The 22057-nt window shown below is 37.1% G+C and overlaps 2 protein-coding genes across 6 annotated transcripts in view; one reads left to right on the forward strand and one right to left on the reverse strand.

The window, feature by feature from the left end:
- Positions 1–248: 248 nt before the first annotated feature.
- Positions 249–7693, forward strand: znf513a (zinc finger protein 513a). Of its 4 annotated transcripts, XM_039660200.2 has the most exons (5): positions 249–454; positions 759–873; positions 3487–3621; positions 5146–5841; positions 5927–7693. In XM_039660200.2, the coding sequence occupies exons 2-5, from the start codon at positions 834–836 to the stop codon at positions 6694–6696; spliced, it is 1641 nt and encodes a 546-aa protein (XP_039516134.2). In that variant the 5' UTR covers positions 249–454; positions 759–833; the 3' UTR covers positions 6697–7693. The 4 variants fall into 4 exon arrangements, with proteins under 4 accessions (XP_039516134.2, XP_039516139.2, XP_039516138.2 ...); XM_039660205.2 differs by lacking the exons at positions 249–454; positions 759–873; positions 3487–3621 and adding an exon at positions 3628–4829 and having other exon boundaries at positions 5081–5841; XM_039660204.2 differs by lacking the exons at positions 249–454; positions 759–873; positions 3487–3621 and adding an exon at positions 3628–4829.
- Positions 7694–8107: 414 nt separating this feature from the next.
- Positions 8108–22057, reverse strand: part of snx17 (sorting nexin 17) — a 28729-nt gene continuing 14779 nt past the window's right edge. The window contains exons 7-15 of one of the 2 annotated variants that reach the window (XM_039660207.2): positions 19737–19824; positions 15766–15835; positions 14791–14883; positions 14401–14604; positions 11572–11700; positions 11366–11443; positions 10862–10936; positions 10724–10765; positions 8108–10048 (exon numbers count right to left, since the gene is read on the reverse strand). In XM_039660207.2, the coding sequence (XP_039516141.2) occupies positions 9929–10048; positions 10724–10765; positions 10862–10936; positions 11366–11443; positions 11572–11700; positions 14401–14604; positions 14791–14883; positions 15766–15835; positions 19737–19824 (899 nt within the window). In that variant the 3' untranslated portion in view covers positions 8108–9928. Of the gene's footprint in view, positions 10049–10723; positions 10766–10861; positions 10940–11365; positions 11444–11571; positions 11701–14400; positions 14605–14790; positions 14884–15765; positions 15836–19736; positions 19825–22057 lie in introns of both variants that reach the window. The other variant, XM_039660206.2, reaches the window with a different exon arrangement.

A 22057-nucleotide genomic window follows, 5' to 3' on the forward strand; every position in this document is an offset into this window, starting at 1 on the left:
ATATAATATAATATAATAATGTTGCTGCTGCTGCTATTATGCCCATATGAATCAAATGCGATAAAATGAATAATACAAAAACTAAATCTAACATTAGGCTTTCCTTTATTATAGTTTATATGTATATATATATATATATATATATATATATATATATATATATATATATATATATATATAAACATTCCATAAAAAGAGAAAAGTAAAAATAGAGAGGGAGCAACGTACCCGGAAACGCGTCACTGGGGAAGCGGAAATACGCAACGGTAGCGGAAGAAAAATGTATACAATGGCAATTTGGAAATCAATTAAGTTATGAAAAAAGAGCATTAATTGCCTTTCTTTGTGGTCGCTGTGTTATGGAATGGCGGCTTGTGAGCAGTAGTGCACCGTCAGACGCCGCTGTTTTGCCTCGACGGGAATTGTTGTTTGACGTGTCAGGCAGAAAGAGCAGGTATATTTATGACAGCTGCTGAGCTTGACAATATAGCTGGAGTTGAGTGTAGCTGCTATAGATTTTTGTACTAACGTTACATGTCGACAGAATAAACGCACAGGCTGGGCGGAAAGAATCATGCAATTCATGCATTCTGTCGCTCTACGAGTTTAAAATATCCTGTATGTGCTATAAATAACGCCAGCCTTATTTATGTTAAATGACACTGTAAGATTAGCACGTTAGCCCATGTATCTGTTATAGAGGTTGTGTTGACGTGCATGTCAGTACTGTAACGTCTGTTATTTCAATCCTTTCGAAGGCTACTTTTGGAGAATGAGTTGATTCTTTTCGGGGGAATCCAGAGGAGGTTGCAAATTAAAAGGCTGACTGGAAGATGCCAAGAAGAAAACAGCAGAATCCACAACCTGTCAAGTGTAAGCTGCTTTTTCATCTAGTATTGTCAGCTAAATGGTTTGCTTCATTCCTTTCACATGCGTTTTGTTTTCGTAAGTGTTTACTAATTCACAGAAAGAATATTAAACTGGTCCCTTATAATTAAAACTGTCATATGCTCTTGAGCCATTTAAACTTGGACATATCTGTCTAAAGTCTCCTAAATGTTAATGTTAGCTATCAATAAGCAGACTCTTTTTTACAGTAATAGCAGGGACATCTAGACTGTGTGATTATAGTATTATAATAGGTTTGTAATATAATTATAAACTATATAGAATTATAATAACATAATTCAATAGTAATTGCTTTTATTGACATCTCACAGAAACATAATAATTGCACTGCCGTCTGTTTTGATCATCTTGATTTTGAATTGTGCTTTCAGGTGTCAGACAAGAATCTCCTTATGATTATATATGCTGTAAATCTGGTGTCTTGAAATGTATTATGTGGCTATTAACACAACTAGGTGTTTTTTGTGTTGTTTGTGTCATATTATGAACATAAGCTGAGTTTAGATCTATAGGCTGTACAGTGTATTTAATTTAATAGGAAGTAATTTTAAATTTAGATGGTGACTGTCATGGTGAATAATTTGATAATATTTGAATTGCTTTAAACATTAACTCCTGCTAAAGTATTGGCTGTTCATTGTTTGATCTTTTTTTCTCTAAAAGTGTTCATTATATTTAATCTCGCCCAGTAGATGGCAGTAAATCCACAGTAAAGCCAGGGCCAGTAAGAAGTCAGTACTGCATAATGGGCTGCTTATTTTTCCTTTTTGTTATTTGAAGGTCACATTAAAACTGTATTGGAAACATTTTACATTGCCTTCTTTATTTATCTTTACTATTACTTTTCATGTATTACATGTATTATTACTTTTACTATTACTTTTCAGCACAAATGCTGGCTGTTTCTTACACTTTTCTTAATATATGAAAATCCATTAGCTGGATTTTTAAAAAAAAAGTTAGCTGTTGTGGTTTGATTTTCACAATGATCAGCAATTTTTCTACGTGTAAAAATTAACTAAGAAAAAGAAAAATCAAGATGTCACAAATTGATTTAGTATTTCCAGTCAAACTGTAGTTTTGTCAAATTATGCAAAAAGAATGAAAATAATTTAATTGGAGCCAATAATTTTCTTCAGAAATTTTTTAAAATGAATTACATTTTAACCCCAGAATGCTTTTAAACACAAATGCATACATTGTGACTTGGTTGAAATGAAATAAATACATATAGTTTTAAATTGATAAGATGTTTTTAAAAGAAGTCTCTTCTGCTCACCAAGGCTGCAATTATTTGATAAAAAAAACAGAAAAAAAAAAAACAGTAATATTATGAAAAAATATTACAATTTAAAACAGTGGTTTTCTATCTGAATATATAGTGAAGTGTAATTTATTCCTGTGATCAAAGCTGAATTTACAGCATCATTACAGTCTTCAGTGTCACATGATCCTACAGAAATTATTATAATATGATGCTCAAGAAACATTTATGATTATTATCCATGTTGACAACAGTTTTTTACATTTTTATTTCAGGATTCTTTGATGAATAGAAAGTTCAAAAGAACAAAATTGATCTGAAATTGAACTCTTTTGTAACATTAATCAATAGCATTCAAAAGTTTGGGGTCATTAAGAACTTATTTTCTATTTTTTGGGAAAAGAAATTTGAAAATACTTTTATTCATCAAGGATGAGTTAAATTGATCAAAAGTTACAGTAAAGTCATTTATAATGTTAGAAAAGATTATATTTTAAATAAATGCTATTCTTTTTGAACTTTCTATTCATCATAGAATCTTGGGGGGAAAATGGCACACGACTGTTTAACATTGAAAAAAATAATTTGTTTTTTGAGCACAAAATCAGCATATTATAATAATTTCTGAAGGATTATCTGACACTGAAAACTGATGTGTAATCAGCAACAGTAATGATGTTGAAAATTCAGCTTTCAAATTACATTTTAAAATATATTCAAATAGAAAACAGTCAATTTAAATTGTCATAATATTCCACAATATTACTGTTTGGCATTTTTTTTTTTCATAAAATAAAGCAGCCTTGGTGAGCAGAAGAGACTTCATTTAAAAACATAAAAAATCTTACTGATCTAAAACTTTTGACCAGTAGTGTGTATATATTTCAAAAATTCCACATGGGTAAAAGGGATGATTAAATCATTTCTTGTTGATTAATTGTTACAAATGTACATGATCCCACAAAGAAGTTTACTGTAAATCTTATTTGTATAATACATGTAAGATTCAGTATTCCTCATATAAAGTTTAAAGCTGCTGAGTGAGATTCACAGGGCTTTTTCAGTAGATAGTTTTACATCCTTTGATTTTTTTTAATTAAAAAAAATAATAAATTATATAATAATAAAAAACTAAACCACAAAATAATAGGTAAGTAAATAGATTAATAATATATACACACATTTACATCAACAGGCATTACCACAAAGGTAAGGACAGAAATGGCTAAAAAAATATACATAGGTCAAGTTGCATGTTCTTCTTCCAATGAACGCCATTGCTGCTGTATTTAACCATGAGCCTTTGCTTTCAGTGGATTCTGATGATGGTTTAGGCACTGTACGTCCAGCAAGCCTTACCTTTGAGAGCGACTTCCTCCTGGGACAAGAACTCGAGTTCTCAGATCCTGACAATGACAACAAGATCATAGGCCTTGAAAAGTTCTCAGGTGAGTTACTTGAGTTTTTTTTTTTGGTAGGGCTGTGTTCTTGTCATCCAAATTCTAATCTGTGCCACTGTTTGAGGGAGAATTGTTCCCTTGTTACAACCAGTTTTGTGCAATACGTTTTTATTACAAAGACCAAATTTAATTAAGATTTCTGAAACTTCCTGAACTTAAGCCAGCCAGCTCCTTGTTTCCTGTCTGCCTTTATTGGCCGAACTTGATTAATTCAGGTGTGTCTGATTATTGTTGCCATGACTACTGAGGTCAGGCACACCTGGATTAATCAATTTGGCCAATAATGACAGACAGGAAACAAGGAGCTGGCTTAAGTTCAGGAAGTAGCGCATCTGTGCATAAAGTCAATTGTAAAATTATAGAACTGTTAGAATTTAGCATAAAATTTTCTAGTGACCGTAAGTTTTTTTTTTTTTTAAATTTTGAAAACCATTCTTTAAAATTGTGAAAGCAGTCGCTATAAAATGTATTACTTGGCTATGACTGTTATATGATGGCTACTGACAAATCTTGAGGATTTAAAACATATGCTTTAGATGATCTATTGCTGGTATTCATGAAGAGACATATGTTCTCAAGACAGATATTAACTGCAAAGACTGACAAGTAATGTTAACGCTATTATGCAAACGTGCTGCATTTTGTCTGTCAGCAAGCAGTGTGATCTTTCATGTACAGATGAGAGATGAGAGCCTACCTCCCTGGAAAATTTTACTGGTTTTGGCATTCAGACAGAACATACCATTTCAAAATGGCAAATCAGGAAAAAAATACACCATTATATAACGGTCGTCAAGACAGTCATCACCATCAAGGACACATTATAATAAGGCATTTAGTCCATCATCATCATCATCATCATCATCATCTCCTCTCAGGGTCTTTATCATAGTTGTCATCATCATCATCATCATCATCTCCTCTCATCATCATCATCATCATCAGCAGGACCATTATAGTCATCATCATTATCATTAGGCTGGGTAATCATCCACCTGGGGTTTCTGAAACGGGCGATATAAAGGCCCGTTCAGACTTCAGACTCACACATTTCTACACATTGCATGTGCATGAGGACAACACTTCGTTTCACGGAAAGACTGAGCAGAAACACTGTAGCCTTGGGTTTTGTTGGAGTACCACTTTTTATTTGTTTCTATCAGAATTTACGTAACATTTGTCCACTGGCTTAGTGGGTAAGTATAAATGAAATATTTTTCAAAATATCAATTTCAACTGTTGATATCTTGCACTCTCCTTGTAATCTCTGTACTTTTGATACAAATATAGATTCTCATTTGTCATGAGAGGTTTTCCTAAACCATTTTGTATGTTTACTCGTAATACTACTAAGATGCTGATATAACATTACTTGCTACAGATACTGAAATAGTGTATTTTTCTTTGAACATTTCTGTTGTATTTGAATGCTTGCACACTGTCTCAGATTGCAGAACACATATCTATACAGCTGCATAATGTAATGCAGTGTCCTGCTGTGGTCCTGTACAGCTGACATCAGTCTGCCCGGCTTCCCCCTGGGAGACGAGGAGAGCTCCCCCTTCAGCCGCCTCAGTATGGAGAGTGACGCTGACGACCTCCGCGCAACCGAAAGCGAGCGTGAAGAGAGGGTTTCTGAGTCTGCCTTTCCCTCTTACCTCTCTTGCAGGGGCTGTGGTCAGCTCCTGGAAGACCCCCTGGGACCCGGCATGGACTTGGTGGGGCCCTACTGCATGCGCTGCTGCAAAGGGAATGCGGATGGTGTTGTGGACAGGAAGCTCTGTTTGGGCTTAGGCTTACAAGCGGAGTCTAGAGGGGGAGGGAATGAGGGCGCTGGTGGCGAGGATGGCTCCCTGAAGCTCCACTCATGCACGCTCTGTGGTTTCACTTCACGCTACACTAACCACGTTAAGAGGCACATGAAGACACACAATGGCGAAAAACCATACGGGTGTCCGCTGTGCTCCTATGCATCGGCACAGCTAGTGAACTTGCAAAGGCATTTGCGCATACACACCGGAGAAAAGCCCTACAAATGCAACCACTGCACGTTTGCATGCAGTTCCTTAGGGAATCTGAAGAGGCACCAGCGCATGCATTTAGCTGTAAGCCCGGGTCAGAGTGCCACTCAGCCGGTCAGTGGCAACTGTTTAAATCACTCTACTGTGGGTCAGAAGGAAAAGGAAGCGGCTCCTGCCCCCACTGAAGGTAAGTGAGGTCCTGCTGTGTGTGTGTCCCCTTGAAAGAACATTAAACAGAGTTTTACAACGAGTTGTAATACAACATCCTTCAGTTGTAGGTGCTGTGCAGTCTGTCTCGCGTCCCCACGTGGGAAGGGATGGGAACTACTTGCAGACCTTTGATGGCCTCAGGCTTGCACAGCCGTCGTCGACAAGGTCAGGACAGGCTCCTTCTGAGCCTGCTTCCCTACCCCCCACGTTCTTCCCCTTCACTTGTCGTCTGTGTGGCATGGCCTTGGATGATGAGGACGGGTCCTCGGCCCAGATCTGCGCCAAGTGCACTCTGGAGATGCTGACTAAGGACACAACTGGGTGCCCCGCTGAGCGAGGGGACAAGGTCTACACCTGTGCTGCCTGCCCCTTCCTCACCCACTACCCAAACCACCTGGCCCGCCACATGAAGACCCACAGCGGAGAGAAGCCATACAAGTGCCCGCAGTGCGATTACGCCTCCGCCCACTTCGACAACCTCAAGCGGCACCATCGAGTGCACACCGGCGAGAAGCCCTACAAGTGCCACCTGTGTGACTATGCCTGCGGCAACCTGGCGAACCTCAAGAGGCACCAACGGGTGCATTCCGGCGCCAAACCCTTTCAGTGTGCAATCTGCAACTACAGCTGCAATCAGAGTATGAACCTGAAGCGGCACATGCTGCGCCACACAGGCGAGAAGCCCCATAAGTGCCAAGAGTGTGGGTACACCACTGGTCACTGGGACAATTACAAACGACATCAGAAGAAGCACAGCCTGACTACAAATGGCTGGGTTAAAGCGCAGATGCCTGGGAATGAGGAAGAGGTGGAGGACGAGGAAGAGGTGTAGATTAAAATGGCAAGACAGTCGTCCACATGAGATTTTACTGTAATGGCATAAGCGTTGATCGTTGTCCTCCTTTTCTTTTGTGCCCAGAATTATTTGGGGAATTGATCATAAGCTGCTACATGAAGTCAAATTCAAAGACAGTTACCTGAATGTCCTAATGTGGGGACTGTCCAATCCTGCTCCTGGAAGACCAACCTTCCTGCTGACTCTATATAAACACACCTGAACCAGCTAATCAAGGTCTTTAGGATCATTCGAAACTTCCTGACTGGTTTGGAGCCGGTTGACACCCAAACTCTGCAGGAAGGTGGTCCTCCAGAAGCAGGATTGGACATTCCTGATTAATGCCTTTGAACGAGGCAAAACGTTTGTTACTCAAAGCTCTCTAAGAGCGTTCTGAGCCTGATTGTGGTTCATTTATTAGTGCCAAACACTACTGCACCACTGCCATAGGAAGTTCTTCTTTAAGCCTGGCACAACGTTGCATGCACTTAAGTTAACCTTGGTTGACTGTCTCGAGGTTTTATGTAATTGATCATTTTTCCATCTTCACAGATGAGCATATTGTTCTTTATAGCATAGTGATCTTTAATCATCTTGTTTTTGCTCTCAATAATTCTGGGGGATTGTGTTGCCTTTTGTTGTGTGTATTTTATTGTCTGTGAGAAATGCCATTGGTCTGAGTTTACTTGAAGCAAAATGTTGCGTAGTGGATTTTAGTGTCATGCTAAACATAGAGCTTTTATTTTTGTATGTGATTTTATTTTCTATCTCTAAGGAATGTTTGGCATGTATTTGCCACCCATGGCATTTTTAGCTATACCGAAGGACGACAGTTAACGTAAACCCTATTATGCAGTTAAACCTTAAGGTTGCCAAGAAATGACTGAACATTGAAATATTGTAGGTGTGTGGTGCTTGAGTGTTTATTGTTATTATGCAGTGGTTTCATTAATGCCTTAAATATCCTCGAATAAAACATTTGTGTTGAAACTTGCTTAACTTCTTTGTCTTCATTCACTTTAATATTCAGTCACAGAACTGAAGTGAAGTTACTAGTAGCCAGCAGGATGTGATTAAGATGCCTAGACAGGCAGTGTGTATGTAATCCTCACACTTTCATAATGAGAGCTGTAATCTTCCCCACGCTCTGCTGCGAACAGCACCGGTAAACACGCTAATGATGACAGAGCCCCGGGCAGCGAATGAGTTTGAAGTGCCAGAGCTTGTTTTGAGCCCAAAGGTTATGAGGAAATTTGACATTCAAATCATAGGTCAAAAAGCTAAAGTTCATGCTAATGAGTTATGCGGTGGGATTTTACACTAGCTAATCATAGGAGTCAATGTGTTTACTACAGGCAAGCCACATAGGCCACATGATAACCTCGGAAAACGACTCGCATACACAGAGTAGATTTGTTTGGCACCTAAGTTTATTGAAACTCAGAAGGCTCTAAATTCCATTCTAAAATGAACTGACGATTTAAAAAATAAATCATGCTCATAAGCTTTATGAGAGATGTACAAGATTTAAGAGTACAGACGGTTTACTCTTTTCATCCTAGATGATGCTGGCGAACATATTAACATGGCAATCACAAATGACAGTCATCAGTTAAAAAATAGTCAGCCATACAGCACAAAGTATCAGAACATTTAAACAATCTTCGCATTAAACATTCTGCACAAAGGGGAATCATCTGGGATGAGATATGAGGATTTCATTTAGTATGACAATCAATGCAGACAGTCAAAACCCCAGCATAAATGTGAAATACAGCCATTTCCCAAGCACAATGTGATCAGATCTCTGAGATGATTGCCATTTGTAAAATACAAAATGGATTTTATGTATATATAAATGAAAAATTGGAATGATATATTCTTCAAAATAAAGTGTACAAAGACAATCACTGAAATTTAAATGTGAAATTTGTAAACACTCCTTTTTTGACAATTTTCTACAATTTTGTAAACACTGATAACTGTTAGTTTATTTTTTTTTACACAGCTTAGATTATATTTGATCAACTGTTCTTTTTTTGTAATATACTAAAGATAATACAGGTATTAGTAAATATTCTGAATACTTCTTTTTTTAATTGCATGTACATTTATAAAAGTGATATTACCATAATTTTACTTTTCTGTGCAAAATGCTTTAGTGAACTATAATTTTGGCATTTATGACAAACCTTTTTTAATATATTGGTTTGAATAACAGAACACGGACAAAAAGCGCAAAAAAAAAAAAAAATCTATTGACAGACCTACAAACCTCTAGCGAATTTTCCAGGATGTTTTCCCACAGTCAATATCTCAATAAATACCCAAATCATCTATCTTTCTTAATACTGTGCAAAACAAAAAACAAAAAAACATGGGTTTAGCTAGTGCAAACACCAAAACAAAGCGAGATTCAGGACACAGCTGAGGCCAGAATGAGAAAACTTGTGTCCGGCGCTACATTTTATTTTCATTTTGAGAAGTTGAACTGTAAGGCGGTTGAATCAGCGTAAGGCAGAGAACAAACAGGCCACAATTTCATCTAGAATATGCAGTAGGCATCAGGTCGAGTTAGCTGCAAGATTCCCTCTCCAGAAGAGAACAAAAAAAATCTGCAGAGATCTACCAAGCTACAGGTCATATTGTTGCTACCACACAATAGGTTGAGCAACATTGACACACAGCACGATACGAAGCAGACCACTTCTCTATTAAATAATAATCTTAATAGATTTTAAAAGGAACATCAACACATGTCAGTTTGCTGGTATGGATCTTGCTCTAGTAGGCAACTAAAGTCAGGAGCAAGAGAAAAATGAGATGACATGAATTTGTGCCTGCAAGATGACATATGAGAGGAAAAGCACAGTTTTGTGTCTCTGGAAAGGAAGTATGATTCAATGAAGCCATCTGCAGAAGAAACTTCCATCACAGCCTTAAATTAACGTCTTTCCTGAATCCTGTAACCTCCCCTGAGGGGCATATGGAACCTTTGAAATCTCCAATTATGCCTCAAAACTGAAATTATCCCATTTTTTGACTTTAATTGAGCGAGCACTGAATCTGAGGCCGCTCATAAAACTGACAAGAGGCTTCACGGGCCATTTCTGAGACCCTCAGAAAGGGGTTACACTATTGCAGAACTGGGCATCTATTAAACTACACTCAACGCAGAGAAACCGCTAAATGAATCAGACTCCTGATCCAGTCTATGAGGACGACTCCATCAGAGGTCATCGTCCCCTATTCCTTCAAAAGCATAGTTTCCATGGAAATCATTGCCACTGATGTCACTGGCTGAATTGGAAGAACTAAGTCCTCTCAGGGAGACAGAAGACAGCTTGGTCTGTGAAAAAACACACACAAAAAAAAAAACAGAATAGGAGATAAGTGTAAAAAACTGTTATTGTTAGCTAAACCGATTTTTTTTTATTTGTTTTATTAATTTAAATTACACTGAAATAAAATAAAATACAAATATTAGATAAAGAACTTGAGACTGAACTAAAAATTAGAAACTGTGCCTTAGCAACTACCTGGGGAACAACCCACAAGCCTTGCCATTTTAGAGATACTCTGACCCAGTTGCCTTGCCATACCAATCTGGCCCTTATCAAAGTCACTCAGATCTTTATTCCTGCCAATTACTGCTCCGTCCAACACATTTTTCTGAGAACTGACTGTTTGTTTACCATCTAATCTACCCAGACCTTAATATATGTGGCTTCACCTTTCATTCTGTGACTGGTCATAATGCTTTGGCAATACAAAAGTTGTATTTGTTAACATTACATAATGCACAGTGAAGTAACATGAACGAACAATGAACAGCTGTATTTTTATTAAACTAACATTAATGCCTTTATTAACATTAGCAAAGATTAATAAATACCATACAAATTGCTCATAGTTAGTTCATGTCAATTAAATGAAACCTTATTGTAACGTGTTACCAAAAGAACACTGGTATGAAACAGATATTTACATTGCAAGTTGATTATAAGGAAATGAGACAACTCACAGAGAGTTTGACTACTTGTTCACGGCTAGGATCAGGGGAATCCTGAAAAACATTTATGCAAAATCACATATTAACAAATGGTACATCTTCCATATCGAAAGTAGAGATGTTCTGCATTAGCAAAAACCTCATACCCACCAGTAACGGAGGAGATTTCACAGCTTGCTGACTGTCAGACCGCTGGAACGTGCCATTCAGTCGCTTCTTCTGCATCTGCTGGAAACACATCACAATCACAAACTTAGAGAAAAAGAGAGAGAATGCTCTTCAAGTAAACATGACCACATTTAATTTCATAAACCACATTCCTGGTCTTAATTTGCATGATTCATCGAAATATATTATTCCAGAAAAAAAAAAAAAGTTTCATAGCATTTCATTAAAGTGTTGTTCTTGAAAACAACAAAAAATAGTTGTTTTTGCACTGAGACAACTTTCAAGGGCTTTTCGGTTGTAGCAGCGCTTACTTTTGACATTCTCATTCATTTAATTGAAAATCCCGTTTCAAATATACCACATATAAAGCCTATTATCCTGAAAGGATTTATCATGCCAGTCCCATTATGACAAACTTAAAACAAACAGTCACATCAACCTACTGAAAGATATTCCCAGATATTTGACAAATATAGATCTAGTGACCTTTTTAATGCTTCCGCCAGATTTCTTCACCATTAGCTCATCCACCATAGCCTGCAGACAGATACTCATCATGATGGCCTGGAGCAAAAAAACAACAACAAAAAGTCCCTCAATCCAGCGGTCTAATCTCAGTAATCACCTGTAGCGTTTCAAATAAATATTTATTTTTAGCATTTAATTTTTCATAGTAGAATTCTGCGACTGACCTGTGGACTGGTGATGGTGACCCACTGCAGGCGGTCTTTACTCATCAAGTACTCGAAGGCCAGCTCTAGTTTCACATCACATTTACTGGAGCTGCTTGGGTTTGCGGTGCCGTTCGCCACAGGCACCTGCTGTAGAGGCAAGCCGGGTCATCACAAATACGATCATCATAATCATTGTTATTTGTGTCGAGGCAATTACAGCGGCCATTTCTAAACTCCTCTACATGGCAATTACCTTCAAAGCTCAATTAGTCATCATTAGCTCTGCTCTAAATGTCATCGTCCTTATACTGGATACGAGCACAAAACATAAAAGCGTCTCATTAGAATTGTCTAAGATGACACAAAACAAACAACTACACAGACACAGGAAACCTCACAGTCCCATTAGAAAGACATGGCTGTGCAGTCCCAGCATCCTCAGCGTCAGAGGGCAGCCATTCTGAGCTCATTAATAACGCAACTCTGCTATTCTAAGGCAAAGCCAAGAGCCCTGAAGAAGAGTGGAGTATAGACAACTTCCAATCGCTAATGAAACACCAGAACGTGCATTCATCCATTTTAGAATGAAGATTTAAATCATCTTTATTTTGTTTCCTAATATGGGTAATTACAAGACATATAATTTAGTGTAAATGCAGGGCAGGAGTCCCAAATAATTATGAATGGATAGATGGATGAGTGTCTGGTAGCCGACCAGTGAACAAAGAGACAAAGAGCACAGTCTCTTTTCCTTCTGTAAGTGGCATTTTGGTTATTTCAACTTCCCATTTTCAGAAATAGACCAACCAGACATGCCTGAAGGGACAGTCATAGAAAGAATTGTCTGGAGATGCAAAAGGAATGTTGCTACATCTAAAGTGTAAAAAGTAGTACAGATCATTTGAAAAAAAAAAAAAAAAAAAAGGGTTTTTTTTAAAGTTAAAATTTTGCCTTTATTTTCCTGAACCAAATTTATTTTTATAAAGATTTCAATAAACCAGCCTAAAATAAAATTAAATACTGCTTGCCTGTTCAATTTAAAACAGACAAAAACAGTGTAAAATTAGTTCTAAAAAAATGCAGTTCTTTCTTAAAAAAACATGAGCTTATTTGACTTCACAAGGTCAAGAACCTTAACTAACTACTCTTATACTTTAGGAAAGGACTCTGGTACTGTGGAACTGCTAAATTACAAGCTTTTGTGCAAATTCAGCCTCTGAAGGACATTTGAAATGTCTAACGTCGACAACAACATACTATTTACACTGTAGAGCATCTGGACCCTGTCAGTTGGGACAAATCCACAGTTGACACGTTCATAGAAAACTTGGTTAAAACAAAGCCTTCCCCCTTTTCTGCAAGAACCGAACGTTGTGCACACTGCACACCACACACAGGCCTTAAACAGATCGCTATCTCAGAGCCAGGCCAGAAATCTCTCTCCAAAACGCACACACATAAACAGACATTCCTTCATTGAAATCTGTAACTTGACTAATTCTGAAAAGAATATGATATCTTCCTGCATACCCATGTGTTGTAGTATCATTTGAGTGTAATCATGACTTCTCTAGATGTGTTAGACAAACTCTTATGACCTAATGTCCCAGACTGTGCATACTATGGGTCACCAGAATCGGATGTGTGACATATTTGGTCTCTATAACCTGGTACTTTGAAGATCGAAATGACTGTGTACATGATAAGTCGATAACAACAACATATTAGTAGCCAAAGCATCTTTCTCAGTTTCTTCCTCGGCTCTCCGGACCATCTGCAAACCACTTGATGCTCGGACGGCACACACACGAGATGAGGCCACTCACCCACGCAGCCGTGTTCAGTCACATAAGAGAACCATATACATATGCAAATATATTCATTTATCGAGCTTTCAGAGCATTAAGAGCTTTATAAGAGCTATGCTTTTTCTTTTTATCCCTTAAAGGTTTAAACTGTCCAGGTGAATTTTGCCATTCTGTGATCCTCACGGATCTCTCTGTCTCTCTCTTTCAATCTGTTTGTAACTGTATATGTAGTCTCATTTATTGATTCTGTCTCTTGCTCATATACAAGTCCCTTTAATATACGATCCAAAGCTATGTGCTTTAAAAGTATAAAATTACAGTAAATAGAAGGCTATCTTTGTAAAACAGGAAGGTTGTGTTCAAGGAAATAGCCTTTCCTGCGAATCTCTGAGATTTCTGTGTGAGAATTGATAAAGACCGCATGATCAGCTTGCTGGACAAACAGATGATCAGATCACAAATCAATTCCACAGGGACTATACTTAGAGTTGATAGATAAACCTAATTGATATATCAATATTTAATTATAATCCATTCTGATTAAGTATTGATATACAATTGAGCTAATTTTAACCTGTCTGTAAAATATAGTTTACATAGGCAATTAATCATAATCCTTTGTTGTTAATTGTCTGGGTACATATGAATGCAGATGCAGGGAACATGTTATCCCTTTTCGAGAGATTTAATAATGCACCACCAAGACACCCTACGTCAAACGGATTTTGCCAGAATTGGCCTGATATCGTGTAGTGTGAATCCGGCATAAATGTGCGGTTATATTCACAGTTACTAATCCAATAATTTGAATTGGAATCTGCATGAAGGCGAAAAAGTTCCCCATGCATATTTCGCTTGTGTTCAATTTGGACAAGCCAATGCGTTACATTGACCAACAAAAAAAAGCTGCTTGGTTTGAAAGTAGCTTATATTTGAGCTGTGCTTCATACATTGCTACACAATTGACAATGGACAAGTTTGCTAATGCAACTACACCTTAAGACTTTGGATTGTAAAAGCGCTTATCTATGAAACTTACAGATGAAGTGACCCGCCAGCATCTCATGCGCGTGACTTTGAAGCTTCCCTCTTTCATCTGTTCGCTGGGCAGTTTGACATGAAAGTTGAGTTCATTGTTGCCGGCACCGACTATAACATGACAGCCCTTCTCTGGAAAATCTGTGATGCAGGGATCAAACTTGATATAGCCGTAGTACTTCAGTGTTTGAGCCAATCTGATGAACTGTGTGAGAAAACATAGTTAGACACACAGATGGTAAACTAACACAAATGATTAGATTAACAAAGCTTCACCATTATACAGTCAGGTCTCAGAATGGACTTCAGCTTATATAGAAGCAGTCCATTTTTTTCCAGCTCATAGACACTAGGGAGATCAAATAACGTGTGTGGTGGAGCTCAGCCGTACCTCCTTCTTTGAGCCTTTTTCCTGTAGGGATTTCAGCTGTCTGTGCTGCTCTTTGTTCACAATGATCCATCCCCGCTCTATGTCAGACACCGTCTGAGAGGAAGAAGGGGAAATAGGTTTCTCACACTTGATTTTTGAATAAATTGTAGGTTGTTAAAGGATATTTGTGTAGTTTAATAAAATAAGTTTCAATCCCAGCACAATCTGCAGTCAGTTTAGTTTTTATTTCTAGTTTAAATTTAGTTTTCATGCAATTATTTTCAATTTTTCAAATTTAGTTTAACTGATAGCACTTTACAATAGAGTTCAATATGTTCAAACTAGTTTGGTATCATGAACTAACAATAAACAGTATTTTCAGAATTCATTGTTACTAAACCTTACATGTTACATAATCGTACTGTTGTTTATTGTTAATTCATGTTAATTTTTAATACAATCATTTTAAAAATGTGTATATAAAGTCCAACTATTAACTAATTATCTAAAATTAATAAATGTTAGTTGAGCACTATTGTAAAGTTGTACTGTTTCAGTATTTTATGGCTTTGGAAGTTAATACACAATATGCATAGGTAAAACACAACAGTCTAGTGTAACTGCTATTCAGTAAATTATCTTTATGCAAATAGGTTGTCAGTTTTATAATATAACATTACATTTATTTTTTTTATTTTATTTTAGAAAGTGTTAGAGTCATAAGAAATAATTTTACATTTTTCTTAGGTTAGTATGTCTTTATTCAAGTTAGTAAAAATGTTTAACTTTTCGATTTTTGATAACAAAAGCAACAACACTCGCAGAGACAACTATAATTAAGCCTTTTTTGGATGAATCCCACAAAGTGTAAACAACTAAAAAGAAATGACCAATTTAGAACATAAGCAACATTATTTGCCAGAACCATTATGCACATTGGCAACTTTTTGTGCGATGGACAACACACAAGTACGTTTTAAAATATGAGACTGTTACCTGAACATATAACAAGTTGAGTCCCACACGGTCGTCCATGACATCACTGTCGTACGCTGTGTCCCAGTAGCTGAGAATAGGACAGGAAAAAATAATGATTTGAAAATTATTTGAAAAATATACTATAATTTACCTTTTGATCACATCCGTTGTCTGATGCATCATCTAAAACCATTAAGCACTAAAATAATGTGCACTGCATTTTACTGCATAATCACACCCTTTATGAACACATGCCTGAGGATCTGACAAAAACAAAGCTTACCAATTGTCTACAAAACATTCAATTAAATATTTCATTATGTTAAACAGACAAAAGAAGAGTTCTGTCATGTAGCAAAGCATCTGCTTAAATCTATATGGAAATAGTATCTTATATGCCATTGAAAAAAACGTTGCTGCAGTGTATTTCTCCATTTGCCTAGAAGTAAATGATATTCTGGCAAACAAGCAGTCTTCAGCTCAATGGCCATCCTGAACGTCCATATGTCAAAAAACTATTTTCATCACGCTGTGGGTAGAAATACGTTTTTAGCAGAGTTTGTAAGAGCACAGAAATACTCAATCTTGCATAACAATAGATATTGTTCCCATAGCAGCTAGGGATGGGACGGTATGAAAATTTCATATCACGATTATAGTGTCCAAAATAATCGTGATTATCAATATTATCACGGTTTTGTTAAAAATTTATGAAAGTGCTCAAAAAGAACTAATGCTCACACTGAAAACATTTCAACAAGTTTTATAATTGAAAATCAACAAACAACAAATAAAACAAGCCTCTCTATGCAGTTTTTTAAGCAAGATTCTATTCTATGGCATTTGCTTCTTTATAATGCCCGTCGTCAATAGCAACGCATTATTACACAGCGCACTTTCATATCACAACGGACGCGCGCTCTTGTTTCATTCAAATGCAACTTGACGTCTTGCGTCTCCGGTTTTTGATTGTATTGCAAAAATGAAATCAGAGTTGATTTATTGTTTACAGAGTTTGATAATATTGGTGTGATATATCTCGTCTGGACGATTGTTTGACAAAATGAATTCATAAACAGGTAAGATTTAAAACATTAGCTAATCTCATTATCAATTCAATATGTTCCCGTAATTATGTGGTAAAAATAAAATCGGTTTAATACGTGATGTATCTATACTTTACTATCCCTTAAAATATCACTCTTAATAATAGTCTTGTTTGAAGTTGTTCGTTCGTCTTTGGCTCAAATCCACTCGCTACGAACTTTTCTTCGCTGAAGCTTCACGTCTATTTCAAGTGAGTGACATAAAATGTTTCAACTCAAAACAACATTTCGTGCCCAATTGTTTCCCAGACGTAGTTTTGGTATTAAGGTCAAAGTTAACTTGCCTTGCGTTCAGGTGATGATCACACAAGACGACTCGGCAGATTTGAAGTGTTTCTATTGCAGTGACTTTTTGTTCGGCAGACAGGGTGACCATCGATCAAGTTTCCCTCAGGACTTTTGTAAAACCCAAAATATGACCACACCTCAGATTTGGTCCTCTTAAAAGGCTGAAAAATCTCCTGAGCACGGTCCCTGCCTTCCACCATTCCTTCTCGAATAGTAATTAAAAAAAATATTGCGTGCTGCGCGCCTGCGTCAGACTGGCCGACAGGATTCAGTGAGTCATTAAAATCGCGATAATCAAACACGGTTTTAATGATAATTAAATTTTGAACGATAATACTAACCGTCAGTGCATTTTATCATGGTTTATCGTGAAACCGGTTATCGTCCCATCCCTAATAGCAGCCAAGACTGGATATCCATTAAATCTCATTTGAAAGCTTTTAGCGATTGACTGGGCATTTTTTAACCCTAGAATGCATAAAGGGACATGCTGTGATGTTTTTAATATTTTATCAATGAGAACATACATTACATATATATATATTTTGGCACACTGCTACTTCTGCTCCCAACGTTTTGACCTAAATGGTATTCCACAGGCATCGTCAGGCTTTGAATCGAAACTTAGTCTTTTTAATAAATTCTTGGGAGCAGAAGTTGCAGTATGCCGATTTTTGTTTATTTTGAGTTTGATGCTTTATTTGATCGAGCACCTGCCAAAAGTTTCCGGATGTCGTACAGTATTTCTTCATTGAAAACATTTATATATATATTCCATGAATTCTTAAAGAAAAAGCACGTTTCTGACCCTCATCAATGTAATTTTCATATTTCTTAGTCGTGAATGTGACAGATCAGATTCTTGGTCAAGAATCCATAAAGGGGGTCAAATCGACCCGTATTCATTTCCTATTGAATTTGGGCTTGCGGTATTTTTGGATACGTTTCAGTCAGTAATAAAATGTATTTACTCTAAATTTTATGCATTACTTAAAAATCTGTGCAGACTTATTTGCGCCGAGCAAAGAATTTGCCTCAGACAAACACCAATCCAGTGTCTAAATACACATCTTCGTACTATATAGTAGGTGAAAAGCAGTATGTGAAATAAGCAGTATGTCTGAATTCAGTTTTCTATTTGAAATATATCTGTACTGTTTTATAAGCATTTCCAGTCACTGTTAGCAGCCATCAGATCAGCCAGATCTATATCCCATTCCTGATGTAGTGAACAGGTGGGATCTGGCTGAAGGCTGTCTGTAAGCTCCTGCAAAGTAGGTCAAGAGGCCTGTGCTTCTCTTGAGGGGACTAAAAAGAAATGCACCTTTTTCAACCGTATATGATGAAGAGGTGTGACGTTCAGAGGTAAGGATATATACAGTATATAAGAGGTGAAAGTGGAACCGCTTTAGCAAAATAATCCATGGTGAGCTGTGCTAATATGCTAAAATGGGAAATTTATGTCCACATAACACCTTCAACACCTGCTTCCACTACACATGGTGAAACCCATGGTGTTTTCTATGCCCATGCTTATGGTTTTACATAAATAATCTCCATTGATTCTCTCGAATTATGGCATTACATAAACCGTACGCTCCAAAGGGCATTTGATGAATGTACTGCTGTTCATAAACCACTAGCAACATCAAAATGTATAAGCTGTGCGCAGGATGGCACTTTCTTGTGAATAAATAATGAAGTTTGAATTGCTAAACTACTTCAGAGATTGTGCCAAGCGCAGTAGTTCAGAGTTATAAAAGACATTTGAGTTACAAAAGAGATGTCTAAATCAAGCTGTCCTCAAATCCAAAAAGTCTAAAGTGGGAAATACAAACCCGACTGCTGCACAGAACCGCACGAGCAGTTGGCTGTAGTAACTATAATACCCAACTCTACAACAGGAAGGAAAAAAGTGCCTCTCTAGGATTTAAAACAGGGTGAAGATGAATCTACCCCTTGTGGGGTACCTCTTCCTAAAGCAAATATCCATGTGCTAAATAGCCTTTTGAGATGACTTGACGTTATACTTCAGGAAGTTCTGACATTATTTACTCAACCTCATGTTACACCAAACCTGTATGACTTTATTCTGAAAAACATAAAAGGGGATTTGTATACATGTATATATATATTGGACATTATTATTATTATCCATTTAATAAAACTAAATAAGCACTGTAGCGGTCAAGCGCAAAAATGGCAATAAATGACAATAAATCAGATGTTTCAGTTCATAAAACTGGTCCAAAATGGATGGTTCATGAATCAGAATATTTCGTTCTTGATCTGTTCTTCAAAGCTATCATATGGCTTCTGTAGACTTGAAATTACTTGTTTATGGTGCTTTTGCATCCTTTTTGAAGCGTAAAACTAATATATTCTTCAAAATAACAGTTACAAAGTCATACAGGTTTAGGGTGAGTAAATAATTTTGGGGTGAACTATCCCTTTAAACAGGCTGTTTTTGTTTTAGAAATATTTTAAGAACATCAAATCACTTCGTCCCTGAGCTACATAAATATACACTCTTGTTATACATACCCTGCTATTGGACATAATGCTCAAAAATCTCTTCCAAAATGAGTTTTGTACCTTTTACGGAGGACAATACGGTAGTCGGGACTATGCAGGCTGGTGATGGACACGTAGGGCAGCTCAAATTCTTGCAGTTTTCTCACGTCTGGGGCACCGTGGGAGGTCGGAGAGGTTTGGATGGAGGGAATGAGAGACCAGATGAAATGTTTGAGTGCCTTCAGACTCAAGGACATTTGGAGAGTAATAACAATGACAACAAACAAAGTGAGATGGGGGAGAATCCATCTGGCTAAAGCCGTAGAGGGCACAATAACATGTTTATTACTTTGTGCGAGAGTGGAGGAAAAGAGGGAGGGAGAGAATAAATACTGCAGCTGTTAGAAAAAGACGTTTTCTCTAGAGTTGGGAAAGAGGGAGAAATGGAAGCCAGGGATTGAACTGAAATGGGCACTGAGCTTTTAGAAACATTAAAAAACAGGAGTGTGAAAAGAAGAAGAGACGACAGTTAGATCTATAGCATAGTGCATGCCATCACAACAGCTCATTCTACTCTTTGGCTTACCCTTTCAGTAGTTGACATTAGACAGCATGTTAAGACAAGAACGGCATTATGTGATGGGAATATCTAAACAAATACATATGCACTACATCACCACGTTTCTAATTGCTTTGTTCGGTTATTGCATATAGTTGTCACTGTAAAGATCTCAAATCTTGTCAAATAAACATTATTATTGATATAAACTGTCATTATAATATCATTATTACTCCTACTACAACAGTATTTGTTTAGAATTATATCCGGGACTGTTTCCAGTATTTATAATAATAATACTAATAAAGTAGGATTTTTTTTCTTCTGTTTTTAGCACAGACATTCTTTGGCACATATTTCTTTTTTCTTGGCTCCACCATCAGTCAACAGAAAATCAAGTTCTGTTTGCAGGCCTTTATTTTTCTCTATGCATGTTACTAGAATGGGCACGATGCCAATATATTTTTGATATGGGGGCTGTTTTCCATCCAATCAGGCAGAATTAAGATCATTTCAGGTGAGGATCTGGCAACCGAGTGGGATGCACATTGCTTGTCATTCCTCAGGGATGCGTGAGGATTCTGTGCTAAAAGTAGTCGAACAATGACAGCTCATATAAAAAAAAGTAGACATGGAAAGTTCCACAAACAAAACGGCGTTACATGCAGACAAGGAGAGCGGCTGCCAGACATCTGCATTAAATCAGAGAAGAGATGCCCTCCAGTTTCAAGAACTGGACCGAGTCTGTGAAGTCTAAAGAAAAATAACAATTCCACTTCCAATAACTGTACTGCCCTCCAAGGGATATATCCTTTGAAAGATTTTCAGTTCTGTAACACGATGACGGCAGAATTGGAAAGAGAACATTCAAGGAAAAAAAATAGCCTGTTCTTTACAAATTAATTTGCCCTGCTCACTGAACTGATACGTATTGCACAAGAAATGAAAGATTCTGGACTCAGGAAATTCATTTATTTTGTCTCTGGGGGGTGTTCATAGAAAAATGATAGATACACCTATGAAATTCAAAAAGGCGCTTGAAGCCAGAATATTATTAAGTGTGATCTTGAGCAAACACAACTCCTCACGGTGAGTGTATAATCGGTTTAATTTCAGATGGAGGAGGAGCAAGTAATATTTCTCTGCACAGGACATTTCAGGCCATGCACAATTAATCAATACAGTGACAACTAATTTGAATCCTGCTGCGGTTGCATTTACTCCTGCCAATAAAGTCTCTACCAACATTGTGTATAACAGACTAACGAGGAAATTTCTATTGAAGCAATGTTTCGTGTTGGCTTTCAGCCTCTAGGCAACTAAATGCAGTATTCTGGCCCCTCTCAAGAGTATGCAATGTCTTGTTTTACCACAAAGCTGATAAAGGCATCATCTTCGAATTCTTACAAAGAAAATAATGATTACTGGTTAGCAGGTAACATTTCTCAATATATTCATATACATCAGCTTTTCTGTGCATCACAATGCTTGGGTTTTACTATGCAATTTCTAAGTCTTTCTGAGTGATTTCAGTTCGTTGCTATGCAGTTGCTGAGGTGTTCTGGGTAGTTGCTTATTGGCCCCTATGGGATTTTCTTTGTTTGATTGTCGGCAAGGTGAAAATCAACGTCTTAGTACTTAGAACAGGGTTTCTCGTTTGTGTGTACCTATGGGAACTTCGGGATCATTTTATTTTCACCAAGCTCATTTGGTTTTCACATTTCCAACATTTTTGTGGACATACGTAACAAGAAGCATATATAAACCTGTTGTAAACTAAACCCAGACTTGTGTACATTTGGAGTATGTTGTCAAAACGATCTCCGTTCATACAGATCTGCTA

This window comes from Pimephales promelas, chromosome 13 (assembly GCF_988280905.1).
Source record: "Pimephales promelas chromosome 13, fPimPro1.hap1.1, whole genome shotgun sequence".
NCBI lineage: Eukaryota > Metazoa > Chordata > Actinopteri > Cypriniformes > Leuciscidae > Pimephales > Pimephales promelas.